This window comes from Hesperophylax consimilis, chromosome 4, assembly GCF_061612785.1.
Source record: "Hesperophylax consimilis isolate HC1 chromosome 4, BYU_Hcon_1.0, whole genome shotgun sequence".
In the NCBI taxonomy this organism is placed as follows: domain Eukaryota; kingdom Metazoa; phylum Arthropoda; class Insecta; order Trichoptera; family Limnephilidae; genus Hesperophylax; species Hesperophylax consimilis.
In genome coordinates this window covers 9,158,969-9,182,499 of record NC_142839.1, presented here as the reverse complement: position 1 = coordinate 9,182,499, position 23,531 = coordinate 9,158,969, and the positions used below count along the sequence as shown (strand labels likewise).

The 23,531-nt window shown below is 35.8% G+C and overlaps 4 protein-coding genes across 4 annotated transcripts; 2 read left to right on the top strand and 2 right to left on the bottom strand.

The window, feature by feature from the left end:
- Positions 1 to 31: 31 nt before the first annotated feature.
- Positions 32 to 1,167, top strand: THG (tRNA-histidine guanylyltransferase). Its single transcript, XM_089651309.1, has 2 exons — positions 32 to 715; positions 804 to 1,167. Exons 1-2 carry the CDS (start codon positions 116 to 118, stop codon positions 1,164 to 1,166), a joined length of 963 nt encoding a protein of 320 aa, XP_089507435.1. The 5' UTR covers positions 32 to 115; the 3' UTR covers position 1,167.
- Positions 1,168 to 1,665: 498 nt separating this feature from the next.
- On the bottom strand, positions 1,666 to 5,263 carry VhaAC39-1 (V-type proton ATPase subunit VhaAC39-1). Its single transcript, XM_089651308.1, has 4 exons — positions 5,079 to 5,263; positions 4,328 to 4,836; positions 3,533 to 3,787; positions 1,666 to 2,104 (listed from the first exon to the last, which is right to left on the bottom strand). Exons 1-4 carry the CDS (start codon positions 5,197 to 5,199, stop codon positions 1,943 to 1,945), a joined length of 1,047 nt encoding a protein of 348 aa, XP_089507434.1. The 5' UTR covers positions 5,200 to 5,263; the 3' UTR covers positions 1,666 to 1,942.
- Positions 5,264 to 6,340: 1,077 nt separating this feature from the next.
- Ahcy (adenosylhomocysteinase) lies at positions 6,341 to 14,528 on the top strand. The gene is made up of 4 exons (XM_089631184.1): positions 6,341 to 6,574; positions 6,931 to 7,121; positions 12,521 to 12,673; positions 13,378 to 14,528. The coding sequence occupies exons 1-4, from the start codon at positions 6,550 to 6,552 to the stop codon at positions 14,305 to 14,307; spliced, it is 1,299 nt and encodes a 432-aa protein (XP_089487310.1). The 5' UTR covers positions 6,341 to 6,549; the 3' UTR covers positions 14,308 to 14,528.
- A 1,617-nt stretch (positions 14,529 to 16,145) lies between these two features.
- LOC149424152 (eukaryotic translation initiation factor 2-alpha kinase 1-like) lies at positions 16,146 to 22,159 on the bottom strand. Its single transcript, XM_089631183.1, has 4 exons — positions 22,080 to 22,159; positions 21,890 to 21,965; positions 20,478 to 21,805; positions 16,146 to 18,868 (listed from the first exon to the last, which is right to left on the bottom strand). Exons 2-4 carry the CDS (start codon positions 21,954 to 21,956, stop codon positions 18,500 to 18,502), a joined length of 1,764 nt encoding a protein of 587 aa, XP_089487309.1. The 5' UTR covers positions 21,957 to 21,965; positions 22,080 to 22,159; the 3' UTR covers positions 16,146 to 18,499.
- Positions 22,160 to 23,531: the final 1,372 nt, after the last annotated feature.

Here is a 23,531-nt window from a genome sequence, read left to right as displayed (position 1 = left end):
CCATAGATTTTTACGTATCATGCCTAAACATCACTAAACATTAAAAACGCCAAACTGACAGCTGCTGTCAAATAGGTTAATATTTTTGTCACTGAATAATCTCATCTCACAAGGCATGAGAAGCCTCTTATGTTTTAACAAATTGAAGCAAACAGTGCGCCTTAAATCAAAGCGGGTGTTTTCATCCAGAAATATGGCTAATAGCAAATTCGAATATGTCAAAGATCACGAGACTCACGAAACGCTTCTACAAAATTGTTGGATTGTTATCAGAGTGGACGGTAAAGGTTTCCATAAATTTGCCGATAAACACAATTTCGAAAAGCCTAATGACTTAAGAGGTCTCAATTTGATGAACCGATGTGCCTATAGGGTCATGAATGAGTTCTACGATATAGTGATGGCTTACGGACAGAGCGACGAATACTCATTTATTTTTAAGAAAGAGACTGATGTTTATAATCGTCGTGCCCACAAATTAATATCAACCATTGCTAGCATGTTTGCATCAGCATATGTATTTAACTGGCCCAAATACTTTGGAGACACCAAGTTACTGTACCCTCCCGCGTTTGACGGAAGATCAGTTCTCTACCCGTCCAATCAGAATCTCATAGATTATTTGAGTTGGCGTCAGGCAGATGTCCACATCAACAATCTCTATAACACAACCTTTTGGAATTTGGTACTCAAAGCAAATATGACACCGGCTGAGGTTAGTTTTTCATTCTTATAGTTTTATTTCTTTATTTTATACATGGTTAAAAATTTGATAATCATTTACAAACTTCCACCTTTTCCAGGCTGAAAAATTCTTATGTGGAACATTTTCTTCAGACAAAAACGAGATTCTTTTCAGCAGGTTTAACATAAACTACAATAATGAGCCCATCATGTTCAGAAAAGGAACCACTCTGCTTCGGAAGGATGTCTACGACCCACTCGCCGACAAGAACAGAAACGTAGTGGTGGACATTCACCAAGACATGATCCAAGACAAATTCTGGCAAACCCACAGAGAGATATTGGACAAGAAGAGCAAGTCAAGTGAGCCGTACGAGATCGAGGGAAGTGCGTCCATGTCCCAGCTCGTGCAGGAGCAGTTGGATAGGAGGAACAGAATCACCTTCAAGGATAAGGATTCAAATAATAAAAATGAAAAATGAATACTAGTGTTTTATTATTGATAATTTATTCTTATGTACATATTTAAAAGCCTATAGATAAAATAATGAACGATTGAATGTTGTAAATACAGATTGGTAGATCTCTAAAGAAACGGGAGAAAACTTTGCACAGCAATAATAACAATACCATCATTATTCAAATATATTTTTATCAGAAACAAGAAGAAAGTAAAACAGTATGTACGTATTTTTGTGGAAATTAAAAATTAACCATTTAAAATTATGGAATGTGACAATTTTACTGAGAGATTTCTATATTTTATTAAATAAATAATATTTTAATTTGATCACCGCATCGTCCATTTATGACAAAATTATCTATCTTACAAATTCGCCCAACAATGCTGATATGACTTAAAATAATAAATATGATGTACATCATACATAATGTAATATATATATTTGTATGGTGACATTTTATAGAAGATACTGCAAATCAGCCGTTAAATAAAAGGCTACAGCAAATTAAACAACAATGTTATGTTTAGTAACAATATTATAATATATATTTACACAAACTTGTGTTTCTCAAACATGAAATACTGATTTAACATACATATCGAATCCTTGATAGTTGCACCACATATAAACCTTCCCGCTGTCAAAATAGACATTGAACAATTTGAAGGACCTGCCATTAAATGGAGTCTTCCAACACCTCGGTGACGTCTAAAAGTTGTGATGTGTTTTCATAAGTAACGGGAGAGCAGGTGCAACAGGAGATGTGTCTTGCGGTGGTTAGGTTGTTTGTTTGTTTAGAAGATGGGGATGTAGTTGTCGATCTTGGCTCTGTGCTTCTGGGCCACACACTCGCTGATCCACACAATGTTCCTGCACTCCTGTTCCTTCAGCTTCAAGTAGGAGTAGAACACCCCAAAGTGGAACTGTTGCAGGAAAGCGTTGATGTTGAGGCGCACCTGAAATAGAACACACAGTTTATTAGACATCATTCGACAATATTATTTCAAAATTTAACGATATTTTATTATAACTCAATACATAGATGTACAAAAAATTAAAAACACCTTTAATTCTGCATAATTGTTTCACTTCTTGCTTACTAAGGCCCAGTTGTTACACAGAAATTCACATGTGACAAAGTCATCAAATAGCCATTCAGCGCATTTTGTTTTTTTACAGTTGAAAGGTTCCCCGTTAAATGCTAATTCTAAATCCGCTTCAGCTTTTGAACATTTTGTAATCAGCAGAAGAAGAATAATATCGTGTTGTTAAGCTCGTCAGCTTATTACAATTTGATATAAAGCTGAAAGCAAACAAAATCCGCGTTTAACGGAGACCTTTCAAATGTAAAAAAAAACAAAATGACCTGTAAAAAAAACAAAATGGGGCTGACTTTGATGACAATGTTACATTTGTATTTCTGCTAAAAAAAAATTAGGCCTTAACATTGTCAGTTGAGGTCATAAGTGAGAATTAAATGATCTATTTCTCTATCGGGACTAGCACGAGTCTCTTCTTTGGAATAATAAAATTTTGTCCTATTTGCCAGTTCAACGAAACTTTATAAAACCACATAATCCATCAAACGAGTATTACATTAGAGCACCGCAAGAGAACAGAAAATAGAATGAATGTAAACTTTATTAAATATACTAATTTCAGGTGTCATTGAATGCATTAAGTGATGAGTATTCCTGCGTAATGTGTAAAATTATTCAAGATCAATGAGTTTTAATATTCAAAATTGGAACTGATACAAATTGGAATCAATTATATCAGACCAGCGTAAAAGTGATAAAGTGGGTACCAAAATTAGGATTATTAATTAAATAATTCTATGTTTGAAATGTTTATTTCATTTGTTTAAATGTTGGACAGCAGCTGTCTTCATTTAGTTTACTAACATTCAAAAGGTAAATTTCTTCTTTTAAAAGGCAATGATCCTAAGGTGAACAGTTTTAGCTTCACATATCCTATAATTATAATATCCTATAATTAAATTATACAATTTTCCTGTGAAAAATCACGCTAGGTTGTAATAATAATGGTCAACTTTTTATAGGGCCGTTTAGTGGTTAAATCATCAAAACTTTGAATTCTGACAGGTTATTATTTCTAGGCTTGATAGCCATTCTGCACTTCAACCTGGTTTTACAAAAAAAATCTGCTGGCTTATTCTATTTTCATAATAACTTGTTTTTTGCAAAATGATGGTTTTGTATACTGTGTCGTTTTAACAGAAAATGTGTTCACATATTTGTAAAAATAGCATATAATCTACCATAAGTAGTTTTCCCAGAATAGCTGAGATTTTTTTTTTTTGATTAGCCATATGGATACGGCGGCATTGGAGAGGATAATATGATTATTGCAATGACACTCACCTCATGCTCAAAGAACTTGTCCTCCAGAGTCTTGTCCCCGGCGTTGTTTCCGGCGCCCTCAAACAGGGCCGAGTACTCAGCATAGTACTCCGCCACTGCCTTTACCTGCTCGTAGTCGTCAGCACGGGCCAGCGCGGCCAACCCATCGGGGTGTAGCTTGCCGCAGCGCGGGTATAGCTTGGAGCGGTCGTCCTTGGATAGCTCCGTTCCAAACGAGTTGATGGTGATGATGATGGCGCGGCGATCGGCTTCAAACTGCAACAAATAAAAAACTGGCTCGTTAATTTGTTTTATGAAAATTATAATAGGACCCTATGTTATATTGGCTGGACAAATACTATCATGAAACAAAGAAGTTACATATTATAACACATGCTAATTATTGTTATCAATGTTATATTGATTGTTTTCTGATAGTCACAGATAATATTTCTTTGTACCATAATTTTAATGCAAACTTGGTAACTTTAAATTATGATAGGTACATTAGGTTTAAACTGGCAAAGTGGAAAGCAGGAGAAGTGTAGGAAGATCACCACTGCGTTAAAACGTTGGTGTCTACAGTACTCCATGCAGTACAGGGGAGTTAACAAACCTGGTTCATCAGGAAGTAAGATCACTATCTTCATGGCAATGAAGTAACGACTTAAAAAGAAGGTAAGTAATCAACAACAAAAAAACACCACTATGAAATTTATTATCCAAGACAATTCTAATTTGGAATACTGGAAAGAGACTTTTTGAAAGATGCCAGACAGCCATTGGCCAAATGTACAAAAGAAAAAGAATACTCACAGCTAAGATCTCGCACATGGAGTCAGCAGTTGTGCCTCCAATCTCCTTGCAGAAAGTGTAAAAGGCTTCCAGGTACGCCTTGTACAGAGTGTTACGGATGATCTCGATGTTCATCTCGTCCAAGTCCTGCTCGCTGATGCAGTCGACAAAGAACGGAGCCAGCGGAGTGTCCACCAGCACGGCGTTGTAGAGCTCAGCCGGAGTGGCGGCAACGTGGATGGCCTCCATCTGCTCGAAAGATCCCAATGGGTGACATTTAGGGATCAGCTCCGAGATGGGTCGTTGATGAAGAGTTCCAGTGATGAGCAGGATGATGTTGTCGATCATGTAACTGTAAGTGATGAAGTCCAAGAAGGTGGACAGAGGCTCCACGGCTTGGTTACGCATGTGCTGGAACTCAATCACGAGCTTCTCACGCAGCTTGTCGTCGATGGTAGAGACGGACAGCGGGCTGGGCTCGTTGGCCAGGAAGCTGCCGTAGTCTGTACCTTGAAGGTGCAACTTCAAATCTGCAAATAAGGCACTCGTTGAGGTGTTGCATTGAGATAAAAAAAAAGTAGGCCTGCCAAAACTAGAAGATATTTATCCTTGAAACCTAGGCTATTTCAAGGACTTGTACGTACTCAAAAATCGAGGAAGAAACCTTTTGTTTTAGTTAATAACGATTAAGAACTCGCCAGTAATTGGTAATCAGTAAAATATGTTTATATCACATGATTAAAATGTAGACAAATAATAGGACAAAAAATACCTTCTAGTGTTTCACATTGCACAAGATTGAGGTAGTCGGCTTGCTTGAGGATACCGCACTTGAAGCCGCGGCACAAACCCTCCAGATATCCACCGTCGATATTAAATAGGCAGCCCTTCATCTTATTTCGCTTACAATATTACGACAAAATCCTGTCAGCCTATACCTCACCCACAAAACGATCATATGATAATTCCATAGACGTCAAAGACTAGTTCGTGGAAATATAATAATAATCAATATCAAAGTATCTACCTAGATATATATTTTTTTAAATTTTATAATATCCATCTCTTAAGGGTCCTATTTACCCGGGCCAATGGATCTAAGTATTTTTTTAAATTATCTATCTTTAATATTTGGATGGTTAAATGAGCCAGGGGCAGGGCCGGCCCTGAGCCAAACGGCGGCCTTCGCGAGTATAATTTTGGCGCCCCGTGTCAAAATCAGTAGACGTCTAAATAGGTGGTCATTGTAATAATAATATTCTTACTTTTGATTAACGCCATTTTTATGAAAAAAATTATAAAGAGAGATTTGTTAGAACCGTAAGGTCATGTTAAGTGTTGGTCATTATCAGCGCCCAGAGCCGACTGCTCCAATTGCGCCCGCATAGGGCCAGCCCTGGCCAGGGACAAATAAAAAAATATGGATGAAGGCAACACCAGGAGAAAAAATCTACGCGTATTTGATGAAAAAGGATATCTGAAATCTTACACTTTTCTTCTTTTTTTTACATGAAAAAGTATATTCATATCCAATAACTTCGTGATTTTTTTTTTAAATTTGTGTAGGTACCTACCATGTTTTCTTTAAGAGATAAACTTTCGTCTGCCAATAAATTTATGTTGCATTCAATGTTTAACCTATTATTCAAGCAGAACATGTTTCGACTTTATTTTAGTTTTTCATTTTAGGCACAATTTATCAAAATGGTTTTCTGAAACGAAAGATTAAAAACAAAATTTCAGCGGTTTGTTTGACGGCTGCTGTAACGTAACGATCATTTGACTTACTTTCAAAATAAGACATAAAATAAACAGTTTTTAATTTCTCTATTTATAGCACAATTAATAAATAATAATATATGTTGATACGCTGCGCGTACCTACCAATCCCAACAATTGCTAGGTTTTCGAAAAATATAGTTATGCGTAGTTGTTTTAAAGGTCAGTTTTCAAATATTTCACTTACGTACATTAGACTTTATATACAACCAAAGAGTATTTTTTGTCTATTCTCTCTTTTCCATCAAAACCATATCTATGATCAAAACTCAAACCTCAAACCAAAAATAAAACATTTTTTGTCTTCTTCCTGCACGTGTCTGCTGGTTCGCGCTCGTTCTCCTATTTAAAAGCGAAACTTTTTGACTCGCCGGTTCAGTTTAATTTAATTTATTTAACTAGCTCTTGCCGCAGCTCAGCTCGCGGTATATTTCTTTTGTGCAGTTAAAGTTAACTCTCTTACCATGGTGAAGCCACCGTTCAAAGTTGGTAAGTTTACTCAAACTCTTTTTATTATATTTTCATGATTAAAAGAAGACGTATTACATATAATTTTATCATTATATATTACCTCCTTTATCCATACCATACGTTTCAAATATTTCGCGTATTATCTTGTCGAGTTAAACATTACTCACCGTACTATGTTCCCTTTGTCAGTAATAAGGTTACTTTTGTAATAGATTATTTAAACAATTTAGCTAAGGTATCTCCCTTCGTAGGTTATTCCGCAAATAATGTAAAGATTTTTTCCGATTATCGTGTGGGAAGGTTATTTTTCTTTATGTGATTTTATTTTTAGAGAAATTGAGATGATTGTTTTATTAATTTATTTATTTGTTCAGCCGATATGTCCCTGGCGGAGTGGGGTCGCAAGGAGATCGTAATTGCGGAGAACGAGATGCCCGGCCTCATGGCCTGCAGGAGGAAGTACGGACCCTCCAAGGTGCTGAAGGGCGCCCGCATCGCCGGCTGCCTGCATATGACCATCCAGACCGCCGTGCTCATCGAGACCCTCACCGAGCTGGGCGCAGAGGTACATACGATCATCACTTCATCAAGCATTTCATGTTTTTAACAATTCATTCTTAGGACGGGTTGTTTTGGAGGATTTGAACAATTCATCAAATTTCAATGTTGATTTCCGGATTCTGTGAAAGTCCTATTCAAGTTCTGTTATTATATCAGCATAGGGTAGTTGCTTGACAGAACTGAAATAAAAACAGAACTTCAAAAAATATTTCACAGAACCTGTAAATTAACTTTGACATTTGAAGAATTGTTCAAATTCTCCGAAACAACCCGTCCTTAGTTTTGATCATTTCTACCTCATTATACATTTTACTTTTCATCTCAACCAAGTCTTCTCAATATTTAGTCTTAAATTTCACAAAAATTCAAGACTAAAGATTGCATCATCCACACTTAGCCCCTTAAACCTCCTTTATTTTTCTCTCTCACTTTACTAAAAATACTGCTTTCTGAGCACTGCATCGTTTCCAGAATTCATTTTTTTAATTATAATTATTATAACAAATATTCTTAGATGCATCTCAGGCATGGGTTTAAAAAAACGTAAAATCTGTCTCTAGATGCATAGTAAGTTAATATTAAAATAAGTTGTTAGAAATATTATATTATCACTGATATAAATCAGTCTGTGTCACCGACTTGCAAGTTGCAACCCATTGTGCTTGATGTTAAATGGTTCTGATAAATGGTAAAACCCAAGATTTATTACTAATTATATATTATAACAATTAATCAATAAGGAAATCCAATACCCTGTCATCACAGCTTACAAATTATTACCTGCAAAGAACCCAGCAATTTAGTTTACGTTTATTGAAGCTTAGACTAAAACTCGTCTCTCTTAAAATTTTAATGATAAAAATGACATTATTTGAAATTATTTTCAACAGCCACGAAAATAAATACGAGGTACCCTTAGTTAATGAAATCGATTTCTGCAATGATAAAAGTATATGTACAATTAGTTAATGTAGACTGATGCTTAAATTATTATATTACTTTTGTAAAACCCCTATAATATAATTTCATTTATTTTTCGGAATAACTTTATTGAGTAAAACCTCAAATTGTAATATTTAAATATTGAAGACAATATTAGTGATTTCTAAACGAAAATCTGAAACAGAAAAATCAGAAAAGGAAACGGTCACATCGGTCACATCGTGTCCCAGATGTGACCGTTTCCTTTTCTGATTTTTCTGTTTCAGATTTTCGTTTAGAAATCACTAATATTGTCTTCAATATTTAAATATAATTTCAGATAAGATAAGACAACCAGTGGTGGCTCGTGACTTTTGCGCGAGTGCTAACTTAACACAGTTCAAGCGGGCGAAAACAAGTGTCCCATTTGAGAAAATGGATTTTGTTTTAAACAGCTATATCTTTGAAACCATATCCCAACTATAAAATTATTAAAGCCTACTTTTGTAATACAACTCCACAAACTGAAGTTCAAGTCAGTGTTGGGCCATTTAGTGATGTTTTATGTGGAAAAAATGAATGTTTTTTATTATATTAAAAAAAAAAAAAATTGTTTTCATTTTTGCACAAATCATAAAAAAAAAAACAAAGACTTCCGGAGTGCGATAAGTCTTAAGAATGTATGGCCCGTTCTAAGGGTTTAATATAATTTCCTTTTGATAAAATATTCTTCCACACAAAAGACAAGAAGTTGAAGATGGGAAAGACTTGGTTCTCATTTTAAAAATACATAAACATATAGTTGGAACCCTTACAAAGATTTTTTTTTCTGGCTCACTCTTCTAGGCAATTGTTTCAAATTGTAGAGAGAGGGAAGGTGAATTTACATTTTATATAGTCCTTTATGTTGAGGCATAGCAGGCGGCTCCCTTGGATTCCACTAGCAATGTCCCAATACTATGATCTATCATGGGTAGGGCAGAGGAAGGATGAAAGTAGACTGAATGCTGCACAAATGAGATCCCTGATGCGTATGTGTGGTAAAATTATGTATGATTGTGTGAGAAATGTGGAGATCAGCAAAGATGCAAGGCTGATGTAAGCGTAATGAGTAAGATTAAGAAAGGGACGTTTAGATGGTTCGGGCATGTATAGCAAATGAACAAAGAAAGGAGTGTAAGGAGAATATATGACGCAAATGTGAATGGTAGCAGAAGTCGGGGACGCCTGACGAAGACATGGCACGATCAAGTGAATCGAATACTTGAGTCGGGCCATGTCAAGAATCAGCATAATAGAAGAGTAATAATGTGAATGAGGCAAGGAGTGTGTGTCAAGACTGAATTGTTTGATGGTCCGTCCTCTCAGCCTACCCCTGCGTGGAAACGGCGTGATGGTTAGTTAGTTAGAGTTAAACCAAACAAATTAAAACGGGCAGTTGTCAAGCACGCAGAGATTGTATTTATCACATACAATTCTGGCCATGAATAATTTAGTGTTACGTAACTTATTATGTTGCTTAAAATATTTGATTTTCGTGAATAAAATCTTGTATCGAACCAGACAATTAAAAAATAATAATGTTTTTATTCCCATCTTTTGTTGGAACAAACTAAGCCGTGAGTTCAGTCAAACTTCAACCTCGTAATAAAGTTGTTTTGAACAATATTTTGCTTAAGCTCATATTTTATTCTTTCTTCGGACTGAGATTAAACCATTCTCTTTCTTAACTTAGAAGGTGCATTGTACTAAAATGTTAAATTTAATGAATTAGCAATGTTTCTAACAAGGCTTTTTTTACTAGACTGTTCTGGATTTTGTTTTTCTAGCAGCTTTTTGATTAATTCTCCTTCATTTCAGTACTTAAATTCTCTAATAAACTAAACAACCACTCCTTGGGAAATGTCTTAACTTTTCATTTGCCAAAACTTGAATTCAGTTTATCGTTATTAAAAAATAAATTATTTGTAGTATTTGATTATGCTTGTGTCTGTGACATGCAATTATTGTTTATGGTATATTTTTACCATTGATAAGATTTGTATCTGTTGAGCATATCCATATGGAAATCTGACATTAATACATTCTGTTGATGGGATTTTTACCCTCGGCGCACTACGGGGGTATTCAGTCGCGGATGCCCGGCATTCCAAAGTCACTTACACTTTTTTGTACCTTTAATAATAATAATTGGATAATTTGTGCTGTTTCTTTGAAAAATCATCCGATGGGCGTTGTACAAATATATATGTACCTTACTCCATAAAGACTGACAAAAATCATTAAGGGCGGGTTGTTTCCCATAATTTTTTACAATTCACCATAATTCAAGTCCTGTGAAAGTTCTATTCAAGTACTATGAAACAACTGGCCTGTGATGAAAAAAACTCACAGAACTTGAATTTTTAAAATTTGATGAATTGTTCAAATTATGGGAAACAACCCGTCCTTAGAATAGCACCAAAAATTTCAAGACTCTCATTTCAGTTAATAAGTCTCAACATTCTGTACACCCATGCTCCATGAGTGTTGATTGAGGAAAAGCAATTCATTATTTCCCAGACTATGGGAAGGAATGTTGAACTTGATGAGTTTCAACAAATAAGGTGAATCAACAATATGTATGATTAATAATTTAACCCCTAACCTACCTACCTACCTCTCATATGAGAACCATCAGAATGCAGATTTCGCAGAAAATTTGATCACATTCCATTCAATTTCAGATAAAATCTGTGGTTTTTTTAATAAAATACTGTTTGTGAATGCGGATGAAAGACTCTTTTAGATTTTAAAATAACAAATCAACTTATGCAATTAAAAATACTATAATTTTTAACGCAAACAAAGATAAAGTTGCTTACTGACAGTTTTTATTACCACTTTACACAAAATTAAAAAACATTTTTAATTAGACAAAGGTTAAGTTATTGTCACTTCACTTTTTTCGTTTAATATAAACATATTTACTATAAAATTTGGAAACCTTGACTAACATATTTCAAATACTAAATGTTTTATAAAATATTTTTATTTTTTCTGGAGCGTTGCGGTAATTTTTTTTTAATTCAAACAGAAAGCGCGGTATTCTGTCTTTCTGACACAGTTTAAATCATATTTCTCAACATAATACGAAATGAGATAGTATAACTTTTATGAGACCGTGTCAGACCGGGATATATATCTCCCAAAAAGACTACGGTTGTTCATTGTCTGTGAGGAATGGATTATCTTTCAAAATTTTGCCCAAGGGGTTAAATAAGCAAATGAGACCAAAGTTTTTTCAAGTAATTACATATGTTTATTCTGCAGTAAAATATTTGATACTAGTCATTTATAATAATTACCATAGCATTATGCAATATCTATTTCCTTAACGGTTATAATGAAGTTATTCTTTGAATTATTTATGTTTGCCTTGTTCTTGAGAGCTCCTAATAGAATAATAGGTAATAATATTTATACAAAATGCTTACATAAAGGGTCAGAATTTTTATCTTGGGAGTTCATCAAGTTTGTTACAGATATTCTCGCAATCCGTTGTTATTCATATTTGCCGTTCACGTCACGAGTGGCTCATATTTGGGGTCATCTCTCTTGAACTTAGTGACAAAATAAGTCGTATGTTTCAGAATTTCTCACCACCAACTCCATTTTCATCACATTTTGATGACATAATAATAGGATATGATACCAACATATGTGTTATACAATATCACTTTCTGCTGTTTGGCAACGACTTCAAAAGGAAAAACGACCATCATGCGCAAAAAATAAACGGTGTCAGTTTCACGTCACGAGTTGCTCACATTTGGGGTCATCACTCTTGAACTTAGTGACAAAATAAATCGTATGTTTTAGAATTTTACTCCACCAACACCGGTTTCATCACATTTTGGTGACATAATAATAGGATGTGATACCATACATGTGTTCGATTGCCTATAAAAATTTACTTTATTGTGTGTAAAAAATATTCTTTAATTATTTTTCCCTTTAAATAAATTAAATTCCCGTAGAAAACTTGTTTGATTTTATTGCGTGTTATAAATAATTACATTGGGCCAAAAATTATCATTGCATTTGCAATGAGCGAAGTACTTTACAATATCGCCTTCTGCTGTTTGGACAACGACTTCAAAAGGAAAAACGGTCATCATGCGTAAAAATTAAACTGTGAGGACGAAATTACACAAGCGTAAATTTCACTTACCAATATCACTGCCAGAATTTAACAAAAAATTTGACAAAATTATATTACTGGATGTCAAAAAAAAATCGGTTTTTGGGTCCGGTGTTTTTTTTGATGTGTTTAATTTCAGTAATTGTAATTCTCTCTATACATACTCCGTGGTACGTGAATTTTACATCTGTGTAAATACCAAAAATAAATAAAATGACCAAAATAAATGTCCTAGAGAACATGAAAAAATAGTATTTATTTCGTATCGCATTCTCTTAAGATGCCGTTCAATTCTCCAGGTCCAATGGTCGAGCTGTAATATCTTCAGCACCCAGGACCAGGCCGCCGCAGCTATCGCTGCCACCGGAGTGCCCGTCTACGCCTGGAAGGGAGAGACCGAGGAGGAGTACAATTGGTGCATCGAACAGACACTGGTCTTCGCTGATGGAAAGGTAATGCTGCTTTGTTATTTACACATTATGTTCTTAATTTCTATTATATATATTAAATATATACTATTTACAATTTGGGAGACCGGCTTGGGTACTGCCGAACCTACTGGGAACCATTTATTGGATAACACCTCTGCCATAGGTCACACCAAGTGGTTCTCTATGTTTGGTGATTTAGCAGGGGTGCCCGGGTTCATCTGGTGAGTGTATTCAGGATGCGACTGCCCACCAGCTGCGTGGCGTGCCAGATCGGGAGAGGCTGGAGAGACCTCTCCAACTGGTTTCTCAACCCATTGTGTTGTGCCGCAGTGACATATGCATATGTCCGTCACTCCTGGATACACTGATCCCTAGATTCCTACCCAACCCTCATACCTTTTACCTTCCCTGAACTTCCTTTCCTTAAAAAAGAAATTATTTTCCTCAGGGATTAATGTAAAAAAAAACTTTTGTTGCAAAACCACCCTTTGCTGTTTTACACGCTCATAAGCGCTTTTTATTACTTAGGAATTACTAATTTCATGTTATAGTTTGTCTTGTACTATGCGTTATATTATGTAAAAGCGTGAAAAAATAAAAAAGCAATGTTCAATCCCTTTGTTTTCATCAAATAGATATTATGTGTAATAAGCTTTGACAAATTAATTTTATTACTTGTCAGAAACGTCGATTTATTTCTTAATTTTTATTTGTATTATTTTCAGCCTCTGAACATGATCCTTGATGATGGAGGTGACTTGACAAACCTGATCCACGCCAAGTTTCCGCAGTATGTTGAGGGAATTAAGGGTATCACGGAAGAAACTACCACGGGAGTCCACAATCTGGTCCAGATGCTGAAGAATGGCCTTCTCAAGGTACCAGCTATCAACGTCAATGACTCGGTAACCAAGAGCAAGTTTGACAACTTGTACGGCTGCAGAGAGTCATTGGTTGATGGAATCAAGCGCGCTACCGATGTGATGATCGCTGGTAAGGTGTGTGTAGTGGCCGGATACGGAGACGTGGGCAAGGGCTGTGCACACTCCCTCAGGAACTTCGGGGGCCGCGTGCTGGTCACCGAGATTGACCCCATCAATGCCCTGCAGGCCGCCATGGAAGGCTTCGAAGTCACCACCATGGAGGAGGCTGCCAGAGAGGCGCAGCTCTTCATCACAGCCACGGGTTGCGAAGATATTATCACCAAGGACCACTTCCTGTGCATGAGAGACGACAGCATAGTGTGTAATATCGGTCACTTTGATTGTGAGATTGACGTTGACTGGCTACAGAAGAACGCCATTAAGAAGAGCAATGTCAAACCTCAAGTAGACCGTTACACATTAGAGAATGGCAACCACATCATCATCTTGGCCGAGGGTCGCCTGGTAAACCTGGGCTGTGCCACGGGGCATTCTTCCTTTGTGATGTCCAACTCCTTCACCAATCAGGTCCTGGCCCAGATTGAGCTGTGGACCAAGCCTGGTGAATACGCTATTGGAGTCCACACGCTGCCCAAGAAGCTGGATGAGGAGGTAGCTATGCTGCACTTGGAGCACCTTGGAGTCAAGCTGACCAAGCTGACTCCCAAGCAATCCGCCTACCTCCATGTGCCCATCGAGGGCCCCTACAAACCAGAGATCTACCGCTACTGATGAGTTTCTTGAAAACCTGTTCATTTTTTACACTATAAAATGTAATAGTAATAAAAAACTGTTATTAGAATTCAGTCTATGATATTTGTACGTGGGCAAAATCCTTTTGTATGCTTTTTATTTACTATGTATTTTTTATTATGTATTTCCACATAAGCTGTATGAATCCAGCAGGCACCCTTGATTTTCTTAAAACCATCAGTAAATTTCTCTGAAAAGTTTGTCTTTGTTTTGTTGTATCCCACATAACCTGCCTTACCTACCTTTTGTTGTATCCCACATATCCATAGTTAAAATAAAACAGAACAGGACGATTTGCAAAACCACTCACTCATCTGCGAGCTGTTACCGTTGCAGAAACATTAACCGGGTTCTTAATCGTTATATCCAAAATAGGTTTTTTAAAAGTCATACATACCTACCTACCCACTCTACTATTAATAAATTGGCAAAATGCGAATAGGTATTACTTATTTAAAAAAAATACACTTTTATTATCAATGATTGTTTTAAAGATTTCGCTTTCATGCTTCTCAATTTCCTCTTCAAAACAATCAACGCATTATAACTATCATCACCTGGTTCAAGGCTTCCAAGAAAAATATCACTAAATTGTTATCTTATTATCACTACCTCGTGCGTACTGTACCTAGCGCTTGTAAAATCGCACTTGTCATAAATAACTAGCTTGCGGGATTGCTTTGGTTTTTGGCTGTAAAATTAAACTTGTCACAAACCAGTGATGCACAACCCGCATGTCAATTCCATACGGCCCACTTGGCTATAGAGAAAAATCTAAATGTGGGGTAATTCTTGTAAACCTTGGCTGAGAACATTATTTTTTATAGAGTCAAGGTTAATTTACGCTGCATTTCTTAAATGGAACCAAATTTGAGGAACCGGTTTGCATAACACGAAATTAAAAAAAAAAACAAAAAAATTAATGACAATGAGTTGCAATAGAAAAGAAGACATAAAAAGGGAAGAAATTTGCGAAGCTCAAATTTCGCATAACTTTTGCAGATTTTATAACAATTTTACACTGCCCGATGGATAGCAATGGTTTACATAGTCGACACTCTTACACAGGTAGTGCCGTAAAAATAAGAATCCATCCCTGACGGGATAGGTAATTCTTGAATAACTCAACTATTTTTTCAGACCCAATGACCCATTCACGTATTCAGAAATTGTGTTGACAAAATTATTCTCAGTATATCAGTGAATTGACCTCGTTATAAGACTAACAATTATATGAAGATAAGGCTAAACTAAAATATCATTTTGTAATTGCTCGTTATAACCAAGTTCCACTGTAGTTTAAAAAACTACTTATTTTGCATTCATAATATATTGTAAACCCTTGGTATCTATTATATTCTATTATAGAAGTTCGGTATATGTTTTCTTCCTCCATCGATCGGCGGAAGTGGTGTTGCCATTGCAACTGGAAACCCTTCCTCGTTTATACTTCTGTTACGTACAAATAATTGTGGATTACACTATTATCCTTCTGTGATTCTGATTCATGAGAATATGACATACATTGGTTTCGGCAGGCTTGCTGATTTGCAGCAAAAACCAATTGCCCTCGGCTTTGCACACACTATAATTTTGGTAATAGTTACAGCTCTCAGCAACTTGATACAGCACAAGAGAGCAGCATTTAAAAGGCCAGAAATCTATTTTACACGCAGCGTAGTTGTGAGGCAATATAATGATTAAATATCTTTCCTTCTTCGATATTTTCAATCCTGGCCTTCAATCGGAGCTGGCTTTGAGTACAGCCACATCATGGTAATAAATAAAACAACGAAAAAATAAAGAAATACCTTTTAATTAATATAAGTATTCAATATGACACGTATGTTGCCCAAACGGAAGAGATTATAAACCTAAACAAATTAATCGTCTGATAGTTCTTTTGAAACATTTTCATGAAACAATAACCCTAACATAAGTACATTGTACGTAGATTAGTAGAAAACAAATTGATTTTCTTGAGCTATGGATGACTGGTAGTAGGTATACATCCATTATAATACAAAGCTTCACTTTATCCATAGACATTCGAAATGATAGACCAGCCAATCAGGGAAAGAGGAACAAACCAAAGTTGCGCGGGAGATGGCATGACCATCTTCCTATGTGTGATTTGTCAATAAATTTACTTGACAGTATACAGGCAACTCGCAATTTAATATCACTATTTAGTCCGTGAAAATAAAATATTCTTACGAATTACTAGTCCTTTCTACAATGGCCCGCAAATTGCTGGCTGCATAACTTAACTACAAATCGATTGAATATTTTGTAACACTATTTAGTTACTACACTTTTTAAGTGTATTAATTTACCCACCTCACTCATTTTTACTGTTGCTACGCCAGGCGGTATATTTAAAAACGAACATTCAGATCCTGCATAGAAAAATTCCACAATGTTACTGTGCTGCAAACTGCCTTACATTATTTTTCTCAACAGGGTCTAATTATTTCAATGTGAGCTCTTTGGCAGTCAATGTATGACCGATGTTGTGGTTTATTCAAAGCATTCTCGAACCCTCCTTGCGCCTAAAATACGGTCACGTGAAATGATACCCAGATTTCATGTTAGGGCAAATCTATCAATTTGAATGTCTATGACTACCCATACTTTTGAGGTTTAAGTGTTATTAAGTTGGGTATAAAGACATCTGCAGGCCGCCAATTCTAATTATGTATTGGGATGGGGTTTGGAGCACCAAATGAACTGCTTGTGTACCGCTCGTGGCGATCCACCTATAAGTTTTTTTGACGAACACAAAGGCGTTCTCAGTTCACACTGGGATGGCGTCATGTGTAGTTCGTTGTTTTTATTTCTACTCGCGAACCACCAGGCTCTGTCGTCTAGATTATTTTGTGTCTGTTAATTTTGTTCCACCATTTTTTATTTAATTATGGCAAGGTCATAGCAAAATTTACTGAAGCTGATATTTTATATAACCTAATATTTACTCTGGAAGCCTATGCATAAAGGGACTACTTGCAATACAATGGTTAACTAATTTTTTCAATAATATTGTAATTCAACTTTGTTTTTACATACGCTATATATAATTATTTTCGAGGTTGGTTTCTTCCTTTCCCATGGATCGTAGAGAAACAAATGGTTCACAAGCTTCTTAGTAAACTTATTGTCGCAAGAACTTTAATATAAAGTGAGCAACTAATGTTACAGGTCAATACTAACCACTAATAATTTAGGCACACCGCTGTTAGTACTGTTGTAGCTATAATCTCTTCTTCACAAATAGAAACAGATCACAACATAGGTCTCAGCGGCAGGTGAGGTAGCAGACAATCTTTAATATCAATAATTATTATTGTCACAAATACAAAGATCAGAATCATTTTGGGTAGCCTACTGTCTATAAATAAGCCCCCAAAATGTATACCAGCATTTTGATGGCCTATTTCTATACGGAGACATCTCAAAAATCACAGATCCCTAAAAATGGCATTCTAACTATTTTAGATAGCTACCCAATTTTAGGTAGGTGATTTTTTATAAATTAAAATGAATTATAAATTTAACAATTCAACAAACTTTTTTTCGATTTTTTTTGTAAAATCTAAAAATGTGGGATAAACGGTGGAGTGTAGTTGGACTCATTGGCTTTAAACCGCAGAAAGCAATTCATATGTGTCCGTATGACATTAATTAAATGGAATGGCCGAATCGAAAACCATAGACCTGGAAATCTCCATCGCTCAATTTTTTAATTTTTATTTCCCTGCCAAACTAGACAATATTTGAGTTGTTTCTCTTTTGAAATAGAAGCAGAGCACAATATATGCATAATGAAATTGCACCACTAACTCAAAATTGGCATATATGTATCCGTATTAATATTTAGAGGTATGACATTAATTAAATCTAATGTCCGAATCGAAAACCATAGATAGACCCGAAATCTCCATCTCTCAGGTGAGAGATGTTAATATTTCCAAAAATATTTGTTTTTACACTTTATGAACTTTCTCTGCCAAACTAGACAATATTTGAATTGTTTTTCTTTTGAAATAGGAGCAGAGCCCAATATATTCATAATGAAATTGCATCACTAACTTAAAAAAGGCATTTTTTTATTTGTCTCCGTGGAAGTAGGCCATCGATTTGTGACTCAGTATGATAATACATTATAATCAACCTATTCTATTCTATTCTCTAAAATCATTTTCAGTCTTGTAATTTCGCAGTCCTGAGCATTAAGTCTCACGTCTTTGGCACTCAGTTCAACACGCAGATCTATCAGTTCCTGGCGCAACCCTCTGATGGTTTCGTCCTTATTTTCTTTCAGTCCGTCCAGCAACACGAGCAATTGGGCAGTGTCAATGCGCTTTTTGGGCCGCGGCTGCACCAGCTTGCCGATGATGTGCGCCAACTTGGGGACGCTGGCGGTGATGCGAGCAGGAACGTGGCCGTTTCGCAGCTCCTTTAGGGTTTCTACTTTTTCCATGTCCGTTCCGAATGACTCAATCATTTCTAGTAGAATAATTCCAACACTGTAGAGGTCACTCTGGAAATAAAAAATTAACATTGTTCATTCATTAGACACAAAGAAGATAAGTTTTGGGTGTGTTTTGAGTTTTAATATTTAAAAAATGGCATTATTGGTATCGTTGTAGCCGAAAACTTTTTTTTTCGAAAATTCGTTTTTTTGATTTTCAGGAAATCGGTGCAGTGCACTAAATCTTTGTACAAGAAAAAAAATTTCAAAAAAAAAAAAAATCTGTAATGATCATCAATAATGTGTAATTCTTCGAGCTTAGCAGTCTAGCATACTAAAAAGTCACGAGCCGCCACTGCTCCTCACCCGATGAACCCGGGCACCCCTGCTAAATCACCAAAAATAGCGAACTACATGGTGTGACCTATGGCAGAGGTGTTATTTAATAAATGGTTCCCAGGGGTGGCAGTACCCAAACCGGCCTCCCAAATTGTACCTCCCAAATGATAATATAATCCTTTAGGCACGGTGTCAGAAAACTTGAAGAACAATCGGGAAATTGGTGAATCTGCATCATGATCACATGGAGAACCCAAATTTTTTATTTCGATCTAAACATTTTAATTTTTACACTACGAATTTTTTGGGCAACTAATGAGATTAAAAAAACTTATGCAGCCAGGTCTATGTTTCGACACATTTAAAAAAACATTAAAATGGCAATAACATAAATTATAAACATTAACACCCCAAAGAGCAAAGATTTTTTTTTCATATTTGACCAAACAAATTATAATTTCAGACTCGATTTACTCGAAAACGAAAGCTCAAAACAAAAAAGTTATACCACAAAATCGACTCCAAATGTGATGTAGATTCACCAGTTACGCGCCTGTAGGTAGTACGAGTTTCCGGACACCGTGTATTTATGTATTTCTAATATTACATGAGAAGGTGATGTGTATGTGGTTAAAAATATTTTGTTATTGTCTGGCCAGTATTTACACGGTTATAGGTAAAATGATTGTAAACAAAATGATCATATACAAAATTATCATAACCAAATGATGGTTACTCTCAAATAATTTTAAACAAAACGATTGTAGGCAAAAAGCAAATGATTTAAGCAAATAATACAATCAAATGCGCTTAAGATCAAATGATAATTAGAATATTTTTACATAAGGTCTTTTGCGTACGATGAAAACATTGGTTACCCTTTTACACTAAGTTTAGGTACTGGTTTTAGCGTTAAAAAAATTATTACAAACTAGCTGTACCCTACCACGCGTTGCTCAGGCTCAGTCTGTCTGTGCAAATAGAGAAAATATAGCGCGTATTGCTTTTATGTCCAACAGATGGAGCTGCCATTAAAAAAAACAAGTCACAGGTGACATCTGTATAGTTATATAAAAACACGTGTATTTGAATGCGACGTTGTGTCAAAATTTCAAAGCAATAGGTGAAGCACTTTCGGAGATTTAAGATTTTGAACATTTACATTTTTATTTATACAGATAGATAGATTACTTTCTCCTGCACTGATGTTGGTTAAACATTGTTTAATTAAAATTGAAAAATGGTGAAATATACTGTTCTGATGAAGCCTGGTTGGCATTTCTTATAAGTAAATGTTTTAATTTAATTTAAAGTTCAAGTGTTGGGAAATATTCCTTACTTTTGAGTTGCATTCGCCTTCTAACTGTTCCGGAGCAGCGTAGAGTCTGGTTCCGAGAGCCACTCCCTCGTGGGACTTCTGCAGTGGGCACGCCAACCCAAAGTCTCCCAGTCGCACGTTCAGCCCATCTCCCACCCAACCGATGAATATATTACTGGGCTTTATGTCATGGTGGATTATGCCGCAGCGGTGAATATAGTGCAGACCCTGAGTTAGCTGTGTTAATATATCTATGACTGTGTCTATGTACGAACTACACACGCAAAATTGGGGCTCTGCAGAATCGCTTGTAATGTTTGGAGAATACATTAAAGGACTCTCTGGAGCGCTTATGGGACTTTCTAGATTTGTAAATGTCACTAAATTCCGTTCTTCCAGCCAAGTTTTTAATGTTTTCTGGCACAGTGACATTTGAATAAATAGAGTGGCCCATTTAAGATTGATTTGTGACACCTCTACTCGGTACCTCAACTTATTATTACTTTGATCTAGTTTACAAAGAACTTTGCATTTATCAGATGTTTCTGTGGCGGAATAATTTTCTTGCCAGGAATCATATTTTTCTATTGTTTCTATGGTTTTGCTTGCCTCAAAACAAATTTGAATATCAGAATCCTCGGCAAAACTTCTACTGACACTCTCCTGATGGTTGGATAAGTAACTGGATGATGAATTATGTTCCTCGTCTCCTTCCTCACTGCTTTCGCTATCTCCCTCGTTGGCTGACTGAGATTCGACGAGCGGCTCCAACCAGGCTGACTTGTAGGAGACAATATTGGGGTGATCTAGGCTGGCAAATGTTTTAACTTCTGCTAGATGAGTCAACACGGAGTTTAACTCGGACGAACGAATGGAAACCTTTTTGACTGCGTACTCTACTCCGTCGAGTCTATGTCTCGCTTTGTATACTTTTCCAAATCCTCCATCAGCGATAAACAAGAGTTCTTCGAATTCTCTGCGATAGCGCGACCATTCCATCTGGGAGGAGGGAGGTATGGGCCACACTGAATTGTTGACAACAGGCAGATCTGGTCCGCTGGCGACCTTGACTAGCTGCTGCAGGGCCATCTGATATTGATGCCGCATTATTTCAAACTCCCCCATGGCATAGGTTTCATCTAGTAATTTCATATGATGTAATTTTTTGCAGATCGTGTCATATAATTTTGTAGCTCTTTTGTGGTCTTTTTCGAGCATTGTGCATAACTGTTGTATTAGGGATTGCACCAAAAGGCTGATTGGGGTCGAAATACTGGGTATAGACCGTTTTATTAACTCCCCGCCAATTAATTGAGTAGAATCGCACACCTCATTATTATCCATTGAACCTAAAATAAACAGTTTAGTATAAAAATCCAGCTGATTGATAAAAATAATTTTTCGATAAGAGCATTTAAAACATAAATATTTACCTGTATCGAAAGATTCCACTGTAGATAACATATTCCAATCAATTTTATTGTCTTGGATGGAATCCATTGCAAATACCTGTTGTAGAGCAAAATCAAACCTTAGACTTATTACAACAATGTCAGTATAGCTACATTTTTCAGTCACAGTAATTTTATAAAATAATTTCACTGGAAAATAAGAATAAATAACCTCAATTGTGACACTGACAGATCCGTTCCCGAATTTCCGACTAGATTGTTCGATTTGTTTCAAACTAAACTAACGTGAAGGCAGTCGCGCATAAATAAAGCAGTTGGGTATAAATATTAGATGCCATAAATAAACCACATAATATATGCTATGGAAATCGAAAATAGTCGGGCGATCCTGGAAAGCGGGGAAAAATAACTTTATTCTGAAAGCTTATCACTTTGTGATGGCATTATTTATTTTATTAATTATAGTATCACTTAATTATATGCAACCTCCACATGTTTAATGAACGAAGTTCACCTCATCAGGAGTAAGTAAACACTATAGTATAGTATACTTACTGTTTGTGAATGTGTATTACTGTTAGGTTTCGTAAATTTCGTGTTTATGTTTAATGATTTTAAATTTTGTTTTCAGGAAATACAAACACCGGAACTTTACATACGTACATTTAACTCAAAGAATAAATAATTTCTATGTGTGTTAACTCGGTATTGTAACATATTTTTTAATTAATTAATAGAAACAGAGTGAGTGGTTGGACTCGAGTATCTGATATACTTGATCGTGCCATGTCTTCCTCGAGCGTCCCCGACTTCTGCTGCCATTCGCATTTCCATCATATGCCCTCCTTACACTCCTTTCTTCGCTCATTCGCTCTACATGCACAAACCATCTAAGCGTCCCACTCTTAATCTTACTCATTACGCTTACATCAGCCTTGCACTCTTTGCGAATCTTCACATTCCTCAAACGATCATACATGTTTTTACCACACATTCATCCTTAAATACAGAAAAATAATATTAGTTACTGGGATAATATTAAATTTTGTAAAAAGATTACATCCAAAATTAATTTATAACATATATTAAGTTGTTATAAAATTTTAAAAAAATAAAGTAAAGTAAAAATAGCTATGTTTTGTCGGAATCGCATTTTGTGACCATAAATAAACAATTCAAGCTGGTACCTGCTAGTACCTTGGTAGAAGAATTTATTTTTACTTAAAAGCTGCTGCCACACGCAAAGCTCACATCATCAGATAATATAAAGCACAATAGCGCTCGCCATACAATCCCATACAGACCCGACACATGTAAAAAGATAACGCGCTATAAGTGTGGTTCTGAACTTCGCTAACCGAATTTATTTTACGTAACCGCTCCCGACGCGATATTTGAAAAGTTATGCGTCCCCCTCTCCGCCGTAAAAAGGAGAGGGGGTCATTTTAATTACGGAGCTACCAACTAAGTTCCGTGTTCCCTTTGACAGCCATGACATAAGCAGCCTAATAATGCATTTCTTATTTATTATGTTAGCTCATATCGTCATGTGTGCTAGTAAATTTAGAAACATAAAAAAAACTTTATTTGGCAAACATACTTAACATATGTTTAAAATATAAATATAATCAATATTTGAATTTGAAGTAAACAAATTTTCGCC